The sequence below is a fragment of the Carex rostrata genome, chromosome 4 (assembly GCF_964058835.1).
Source record: "Carex rostrata chromosome 4, lpCarRost1.2, whole genome shotgun sequence".
NCBI classification, from domain to species: domain Eukaryota; kingdom Viridiplantae; phylum Streptophyta; class Magnoliopsida; order Poales; family Cyperaceae; genus Carex; species Carex rostrata.
Window position 1 is genome coordinate 5,560,265 of NC_135921.1, and position 9,720 is coordinate 5,569,984.

Here is a 9,720-nt window from a genome sequence, read left to right on the forward strand (position 1 = left end):
AAATGGTCCCAATCTCCTTTAATAATTGAATCTGCAAAGATGTGTCAGATCAGGATGGCACGCTACACCTACACCTACACTGCATTATTTTTTTTTTTTGGTTTCTACACATAAAATCCCATTATAAAGGAGCAAATTAATCAAGTGTCACAAACAAAAAAAAAAAACAAAAAACTAAAGGAAGAGAATGAGTGGATCCTTTTATATTGCACATTACAAGTTTGAAATGACATTCAAAATAAAACAAAGTAGAAGACCATTATCTATCTCTAAATTTCTTATAAATAATCTACAGCAGTGCAATGCTAACTTATTGCTACAAGAAAAAGAAAGCAAATCATCAGGAATGTTTAGCGAAGTTACAAGGGGGGGAATAAATTTCAAGAAAAGGCAAAATTAATGTCATACAAAAAATTGGAATCTTCTCATTACACACAAAAACTGAAACCAACAACACAACATGTTTCGTGTCATTTCTCTAACCCTGAGTTTGGCGGTGAACTTGGAGAACCCAATCAACATAACTTGGGGCCCCACCAGATTGATCTTCAATGAGGTTGGAGAGAAGCATGAATCCTTCTCTTGGTTGCTCTCCTTGTCTTATTATGTTTACTAATTGGTGACACGAAGGATTTTTCTCCCTCAATGTTTTTATTACCTTTGCAAGTTTTTTGGATAGTTCGCTTCCATTTTCATTCAAATGCAACTGAAAATGTGTGATATTTGGTTAGTTGCTTAGGATGACAATTTTATAAAAAAATATAAAGAGTGTGATATTTGGTTAGTACTATATAGCGCATAAGTCCAAACAGTCAATTTGGTCCGTTCAACATGATCTTCATATGAAAATGTAATTGTAGATCAAATTTTATATTTTTTGTAAAAAAAATTTACTATTTTTTTTAAATAGGTAGAAAATCACTTGATCCAAAGATTCTAGACCATTCAAAAGTAGTGATTTTCTATCTAAAATCATAGTAAAAAAAATTCTAAAAAAATGTAAAATTTAGTTCGCAAATACACTTCTACAAGGAGATCATGTCAAACTATTCACATCAACTGTTTGGGCTTTGAAAATGGAGATATTGATTCATAGTACAGACCAATTTGCACTATGCATAGCATCATAGCCTCACTCAAATATAAATAGTTAATTATTAGCAAATATGGTAGTTTGGTGATATTCAACATTCCCTATTTCATTTGAACAGGAAAAAATAACATGATATCTCACTTGCTATAACCACCAGGACCAGTCAATTTAATAAAATAAAAATAAAAACAGCTAATTGGTGGTCCAATGCTGAAATGGGATACGATATAACAACAAACAGACAATAGGGTAGAAGCCCAAGCAAAGAGATATTAAGATAAAAAAAAGGATCCAATAAACCATTTTAGGTGCAAAAAAGTACCCGTAACTGTATAATGGCCATGCAGTTGAAGTCGTAATAAACCAAAGGGACGGAATTGAGAGTTGAACTTTCATTGGCAAACAATAATTCAAAAAAATGTGAAAAAAAAGCTAAACTAAATGGACGGTACAATACCTTAGAGAGATCAGGGAAGTTGGCAACATTAACTCCAAGTAGACTGGTAATAAGGTCAGGAGACAACATCCTTCCAAGCCACAGAACAAAACTCAAACCATTATTCAAGAGATAAAGGCCTCTTGTGTCTAAGCATTGTACTGTCAGGGGCACTTGTGCCATTAACTTGTTTATATTTTCCTTCTCTAAGGGCTGCAGAAATAAAAGATCAAATTAGTCTTTATTTTTTTTGTAACTACACAGTTTTTTAAAGTAGCTGTACTGGGCAGTCTAGTTACTCAATTAACCTTATATCCAAACACAAAAATAAAACGGCCAAAAAGAGTACTTGCATTTAGTTCATTTTATCTAGGTTACAATGTCATATGAATTTTTTATGAAATTATTTACTCGAGTTTGCAAGAATGCTTAAAATACGAGTCATCTTTTACTTTAATTAACCTTAGTATAAACAGCAAAGTGTCCATAAATAACAAAAAAAAAAGGTTCTTACTGTCAATACAGGAGATATTTGCGAGAATGCTTAAAATATGGACGTATTTCGCAAAAGATCCCAAGAGTAAAGCAAAGTAAAATAGAAAAATAATAACCTTGGTCAAGAGCTCATCCATACGATATAAGGCAGGGTAGAGAAGCTGGAGAGTGCCGGCAATAGGGAGCACCATCATAGTGAACCCGGCTGTACACCTCTCATCCAGTGACATGTCTGCGTAGCCACCGCGTAGGGCCAACGACTTGCAGAGGGCGAGGGTGTAGAGGGGTAGGTACTTTAATGAGTCAGGAAAGACGAGTCGGCCACTGAGTCGGTGTTGTACTGCGTAGAGGTTGCGGTACTCTTTGAAGCTCTTCACCAGCTTCAACTGTATCATCTGACGCGCATCCTCTAGCTTGCTTGATAGTGTTGTTTCCACCGCTGAATTTAGAAAATTAGGTAAACAGTAATGTTTTTTTTTATAAGGTAAATTGAAATAGGAATTTTTATAAGGTAAACAGCAATACTTCTAGAAAGGATCTTTTCGAAGTGTTCAAATTTGACTGTATTGTTTCTTGGTAGAATTGCTTCAAATGTAAGATCTTTTTATAAGGTAAGTTGATGTACCTTTTGCATGCATACACACTAAACTTTTTGTAATGGGATATTTACCTCAGAAAATTGATATTTACCTTAAAAAATGTCACATAAAACAGGACAACATGGTCACATGGTAAATCTGTACAATTTTGTATGGTACCAGTGACAAAAATAAAGATTATGATTGATCCTTGACAATTTTTATCATTAATTGGTTCAACAAAAAAACATTACAAACTAGAAACAACAAATTTCCTTTATCTACACAGACAAGAACAGAAATGCAATAAGGAGAATGGTTTTATACAACTAACCGGTTCTACTTAGTACAGAGACAACAGCTCCAGTATCAGCTTGGCGGTACATCTCTCCCAGGTCAGGTACCACAGGTGCTGCAGCAGTGTGTACCCTGATTCGTCTTTCACCAGAAGAGGATGTGTATCTATAATTTTAATATAAGGACCCCACAATAGCACAATATACTATGGCTATAACAATATATAACAGTTAAGGAAAAGAGATCGATCAAAGGATACAGTAGTGCAACTTGGAAATAGACGGTTTGAGTAGTCATTAGGGTATCCTCAAGATTTAATTGCATGGCAAATGCTTTATCGCAGTCAACAGCCGGTAAGGCTAATAAATCTGTTGACCTTAGCATGAAGTGCCCGTGATAAGCTGAGAACCTCACCCCTGAAAAAATAAATTACAACAGAAGAATAGGGTTTACATATGTACTGCATAAAGTTTCTTTGTAAATTACACAAGCTTTTTGTCACATTCTAGAATACAGCAATTTTCCTTCCCTGGCAGTTATTACTGTTACTTTTAGGATCATTTAAGGATATAGCAGACTACTAGGAACAATTTGCAAAAGAAACCTTCAATAAGTAGAAATGAAATAACAAGATTATTAGATATATATAGTCAAACCTTTGCCACATCTTATACGCATGACAGCCTCCCAAGCAGTTTCCCTTGTCAGGTTACGGGCCAACTCATATTGTAGTTTTTCTCCGTGCGTAGATGCAAGGAAAGAAGGGTAGTAATAAACCTGGCCACCGGTATATTTCGCTAGTATACCTGACAAAACCAAATAAAATGTTTTTAATAAAAACAGAAAAGATGCTTAACTCCAATGTTATGTGTAAATTCACCTAAATAATAAATATCCAAAAATTTACTGCAACAATACTATGTTTCCAATTTCCTAAACACCAAACTGAACTACAATACATTATTTGCCTGACTTCACCATTGTTTAGATCTAAAATGCTTGGATATCTTTGCACAGCAAAATAGTGGCTTTTAATTTCTTTTAAAAAAAAACATATAAAAAGAGCACTCACCGAGAGAAGCAATGTCGCAATACTTGTTGCTGAAAGCAAATATGTCGACTGATATCTGATTTTTGGTAAATTCTGCCGCCATTTGTTTGTAAAAGGGGTCTTCAGGTATTCTTAAGATGTGCTCCTTGTCGGTACCATATGCCCGTACCTCATCCCCTCTGAGTCTAAGCCGGCCAACTCCGATAGATGGCAAGTTGCTTTGAAATACCACAAGTTTTCCTCCTATTTGACTCTGAAAGAGAAGTCCAAGGTCCACCGTAATGAAAAAAAATAAAAAATAAAAAGACGAAAAAATCTAACAAAATTTTGCAAAAAGATCATTATGTATGCCAAATTTGCAAAAGGGTACTTTGAAAGAAAAAGAGATACCAGTTGTCAACAAAGAATGAACTTAGGTAACTCATTATTTCCTATTAATGTAGTTAATTTTATTATGAAATATAAAAATATTCTCATTATTTTTATCATTCAAGAAATTAGGTACCATGTTCTCAACAAAACATACATATTAATTCTATCAGTATATCCCGAAATGATGATGTCTTCACTAATAGAATTTATGATTAAATTGCTTAATTCTCTAGTACAATATGCTTTAAGAACTTGCAAATGCAAAACAAAATGACAAAAAAAAAATCTAACAATAGTTTGCAAAAAAGACCATCATGCAAAAAAAATCTAACAATAGTTTGCAAAACAGAATAGAGGGTTTATTTTTGTTTACCAACTGTGGAGGGGTATTGTTCTATGAATTTTGATACAGTGGAGGTCCTATATGCAAACATGGATGAGTGAGGCTATGGTAATATGCATATACGGATCGACCCATGCTATGGATCCATATCACTATTTTAAAAGTGCAACCAGTTGATCCGAACCATTAAACATGATATTTATATGAAAATATGCTTGGAGAGCATATTTACATTTTTTTACTATTTTTTAAGATAAGTAGAAAATCACTGCTTTGGGTGCTCCAGAATCTTCAGATCAAGTGATTTTCTACCTATCTAAACAAATAGTAAAAAATTCTAAAAAATGTAAAATTTGGTATGCATGTACATTTTCATATAAAGATCATGTTGAACGGTTCAGATCGACTGTTTGGACTTTCATAATGGAGATATGAGTCCATAGTGAAGGCCATAATGTAATATGTATGTTTTAGGTACCATAGCCTCACTCAACATGGCATAATGCAACATACACACTCTATTAATAGTACAGCGAATTAAGCTTGTAAAAAATTGAAGAAAAATAATGCATACCATGACCATGTAAGCAGCTTTGAGGGCAGGGCCTGTAGCAGATTCAACATTAGGGTTTTCTTGGAACATGGACGGGAGGCAGTCTAAAAATGAGTCAACGACATGTCTCGAATCAGATAAATTCACGAGCAGGTCATCAGGTAGAGGCAAGAACAAGTCATCAAGGTCTGGTACCACCATCATCTGAGGCTGTGTCAGTGATGACTGTAAACAAACATACAACAAACACACAAAGTCGTTTAATGTATGAAAATTTCATACAATACATAGAAGAAAATTAAAAGTGGTATAGAGAATAGAAAAATGCCTTGAGGTTATGGAAGTGTAAGGTGCTATCAAAGGTTATGAAGCCGATCTGAGTCCTTGGGGATCCAGGTAGTTCGTCAAGACATGATTTTATAGTCTTCCCAACCACCTGAAAATAACAGAATACTTACAAATGAAATATAATGTTTAAAGCATATTTGATCCATCATTTATCCCAAAAAATAGTTGTTTTCTTGGATTAATAGAGACCTTCCATTATAATTGCACCAAAACACTGTTTAATTCATTTTTGTTCTCTATAAATAAGTGATTAGAGGTAGGTCTTGAACAATATAACCAAGAAAAAGAGGACTACGACAGATTTATTTCAGAGAACAAAAGTGCCAGTGATAGTCATGAGTGTTCTGTGCAAAAGTTTGATAAATAGAGAGTATTTATGTTTTGCAAAAGTCCCCGGTGGTTAGACCATCTAATTTTTGGGAGATAGAGAGAGTAGAGAGAGAGAGAGAGAATACCTCTAGTAAGCCACATTGTGCAGAGGCTAGAGAAACATCTATAAGGAAGAAATAACAGGGGGGCATAGGCGGCCGCACCATGTACTCAGCTGGGGCCTGAAAATCGACAGTGCCTTTATTGAGCTCTGGCCGTTGATCTGCATCATATCTCTTGCCACTTGCATCCAGTGCACAAAAATACTCCGCAGGGACTGCCACAACAGAAAAAGAAAAAAGAAAAAAAACATTACTTTTAGGTTCACGGCAGCAAATTAGAAAACATTTTCTTGCTGAATGGCAATGAGGGCTTACCATCATTGAGCAATTGACAAAGATTGCATCTCCATTTCCTGCCTGAATCCGCAAACGTCACGTATGGGTTAATATATGTTCTACATCTGCGACACCTTATTACACCAGCATTTCCAAAGTTTATTACTGGCACCTCCTCCTAACCAAAATTTTAACAAGTATAAATAAACAGACAAATATTTCCATGCGTGTTCCACATAATCAACATGTGATGCACATACTGAAATAAAGAGAAATCATTATATCATCATTCATGCCCTCAGACCTAATTAACTTAACCAAAAGCTAGTTCAAAGTTTCCATTCTTATTCCTCTCGTAAAGGTAAACAACCGGGAAGGGATTAAATTTGACAGCATGTCGGAATAAATTGGGGAAAGTAGGATGCTCATCATGCTCTCAAGGGCTATATGCATGGCATTTGCTATGTTTTGTGGGCAATAAATCAAATATCTCGATGGTTTGTGCTTTTAAATTTGGGCTAAAGATAAAATTGCAATAGCCAAGTAGATAACTAAAAAGTAGACAACCACAAATATAAGAAAAGGAGTATTACCCCATCAGGAGATTCGGCCAAAGGATGAACCACAGCACCAAGGGGCAAATGCCACCTGGACAGTAGAGATTGGGAGTTGGGTATGGCATGTGTTGTCAACCTGAAATATCTCGGATGGCAATTCAATGGGTACGATTCCATAATTCTAGTCGGCTCTTCATCCCCTTGTAGTGGCCTCGGCAGTGTCTTTGGGTCAATACCTGAGTCAACCGAACCGGGAACGGCCCCCACTGACAGGGACTGGAACTCCTCAACCAGGCTGTGCATGGCACCAGTCGAACCCATTGGTGGACCCACTTGAGACCCCACAGTAGGGAATTGCACTTGTGGAGGAGCCATCATTGTGGGTCCCGAACGAGGAAACTGCATCTGACCCTGTGGGCCCACCGAAGACCCCACACCAGGGAACTGCATCTGGCTAGGTAGCGGAGGAGGCGGAGGATGGTACATGGGGCGTTGCTGGTTTACATTGGTAAATCCCTGCCCTTGCTGCTGAGCTAGCGCACTTATGGATGCTGATGGCGGTGGGGGTGGCGCCTTGGATCTCATGGCGAACTGATTGCCTATTTGGGTGGGCGGTGACCCCATTGGAACAGACTGGAGAGGGGGTTGTGGTGGGCCCCGCATGTAAGAGCTCTGCAGCGGAGTGACTGGTTGTGATGGAGACGGAAATCTCGGAACTTCTGGTTGCTGGTAAGTAGGCGTCGGTGAAGGCCCAACAGCCGATGGCCCATTAAATCTTATTGGTGGAGATGTAGTTGGCCCAACACCAGAAGTGGGCCCAACGGTAGCAAATGGAGAAGACCGATTAACAGGTTGACCAGATACAAAGGGAGATTGTAATCCTGGAGCGGGTGGATTAGATGAGAATGGAGCTCTGGATTGGAATCCCGGTCCCGGAACAGGAGCATTGGTGGTTGCAAAAGGTGGAGCCGGGATGGCAGATGATGCAAAACTCGGTGGTGGGGTCGCTTGAGGGGTGGATGTACCAGGGGTTAAGGGTCTAGTAGAGTACATAGATGGTCTTTCATTTCCAGTAGGCAGTTGCATTTTAGCTATTTGTGATGTTTCTTCCTATTAAATTAAACCAAATGCTTTTGTCAGTTAATTTTGTTTCAAAATGAAAATGAAAATTTAGTTATGAAAACATGAAATTTACATATTAGTACAAGACATAATGAACTCCAGAATAAGCTAAGTTTAAACTACAATTCTATGATCTCACTAACAGGATTAGTCAAGGCTGGGCATCAGTTAATTCTAAAACCCAATTAAAAAACAATATATTGCTGGTGGAATGCCGATTTGGTACAAATCGGGTAACCTACAAGTGCCACATGCATACTATTACTAAATGATATGATTTAGTATCTCATGACAGTGAAGATGTACTGCTTGAATCAGTAAAGATACAAGGTATGATACTACAACTGATACTCACCATCACGGTTGCATAGAGTAGAGTGTGTGCATATAAAATTCTACCAGATTTGTCAATACCTTTCAAATTCCACAATATAAACCCACTAAGAAAGCAACCTACATACAATCATTACTTCAGACAATAGGCAACAGGTTTCTAAAATTCAAAGAAATCCAAGAATGATCAAGAAAGAAAGAATCTACTTTGCATCTTATCGTATCATTTTCTATTCAACTTATCCAAAAGGAAGTAAATTTGAAGTCTTAGCAATTCATCCGACTTTCCCTTAAAAACAAATTTTACATCAATTAAGAACGACAACTTTCGAGAAACATTTGATGAAATCATCACTGCGGAGAGATTCTCATAAACCAAGTATAACATACAACTTCATATAACAACTCATTTACTACAAACGATTTGGGCATGGAGAGACGCAAGCGGGGAGAAGAGGAGTACCTGCGGAGCTGCAGATCCGAAGCGGATCCGAGAGGTTGAATCCAATAAGGCCTAGGATCCGATCGGATCGAGAGATGGCGTCGCTGGGGCTCGCAGCGGTGGCGGAGAAAGAGAGGAGCCCCAAAGGACAAATTGAGACTGGAGAGAGAGAGAGAGAGAAGTAAATTTGGAAGAGAGATGGGGGTAAATTAGACCACTAAGAAGCTGGGGTGAGTATTTTAACAGAGTAGTTTTACCTTAATGCAGCGCACGGACTATAAAATTGAAACATCACTGCAAAAGGTTTGTGCGCTGCATGAGCCAAATCTGCTCTGGTGAGATAAATAGGTGTGGATCCTCTTTAATGGCATTGAAATGATACAGTTTGACAAAAGATCTGAGTCATGTATTTCAGATCTGAGGGTTCATTATTTGTACAAAAAATTGAGAGCATGTAAATCAGAATAGCAAAATAGCTCTAAAACAAAATCAATACAAAAGTTTGATTATGTGAGAAGAGTGAGTCTATGCTACTATGCATATTACGATTTGTTACTGTGCTACGGCTCTATATTCGAGTTTTCAAATCCTAACGGTCAATCCGAACCGTTCATCTTGTTCTCCATATTAATATGTGTTTGGAGACCAAATTTTACATTATTTGAATTTTTTTTACTATTTGTTTAGATTTATTGAAAATCACTGTTTTTGGATGATCCATAATTTTCAGATCAAGTGATTTTCTAAATATCTAAAAAAAATAGTAAAAATTTTTCAAAAAATGTAAAATTTGGTCTCCAAACACATATTAATATGGAGAACAAGATAAACGGTTCGGATCGACTGTTAGGATCTGAAAACTCGAATATAGAGCCGTAGCACAGTAACAACCCGTGATATGCATAGTACCATAGACTCACTCATGTGAGAAACTCTAGCAATTATTCCTTAAATAATGCACACTATTTTGTCCTTTCAATTTCGTCAATTTCA

At 36.9% G+C, this 9,720-nt stretch overlaps 1 protein-coding gene across 1 annotated transcript; it reads right to left on the reverse strand.

Moving 5' to 3' along the window:
- Positions 1–239: 239 nt before the first annotated feature.
- ERMO2 (Sec23/Sec24 protein transport family protein) lies at positions 240–8,938 on the reverse strand. Its single transcript, XM_078300854.1, has 13 exons — positions 8,749–8,938; positions 6,867–7,940; positions 6,313–6,451; positions 6,022–6,212; positions 5,547–5,654; positions 5,240–5,443; positions 3,972–4,203; positions 3,556–3,705; positions 3,159–3,315; positions 2,937–3,064; positions 2,141–2,463; positions 1,551–1,742; positions 240–706 (listed from the first exon to the last, which is right to left on the reverse strand). The coding sequence occupies exons 2-13, from the start codon at positions 7,914–7,916 to the stop codon at positions 479–481; spliced, it is 3,102 nt and encodes a 1,033-aa protein (XP_078156980.1). The 5' UTR covers positions 7,917–7,940; positions 8,749–8,938; the 3' UTR covers positions 240–478.
- Between the last annotated feature and the right edge of the window lie 782 nt (positions 8,939–9,720).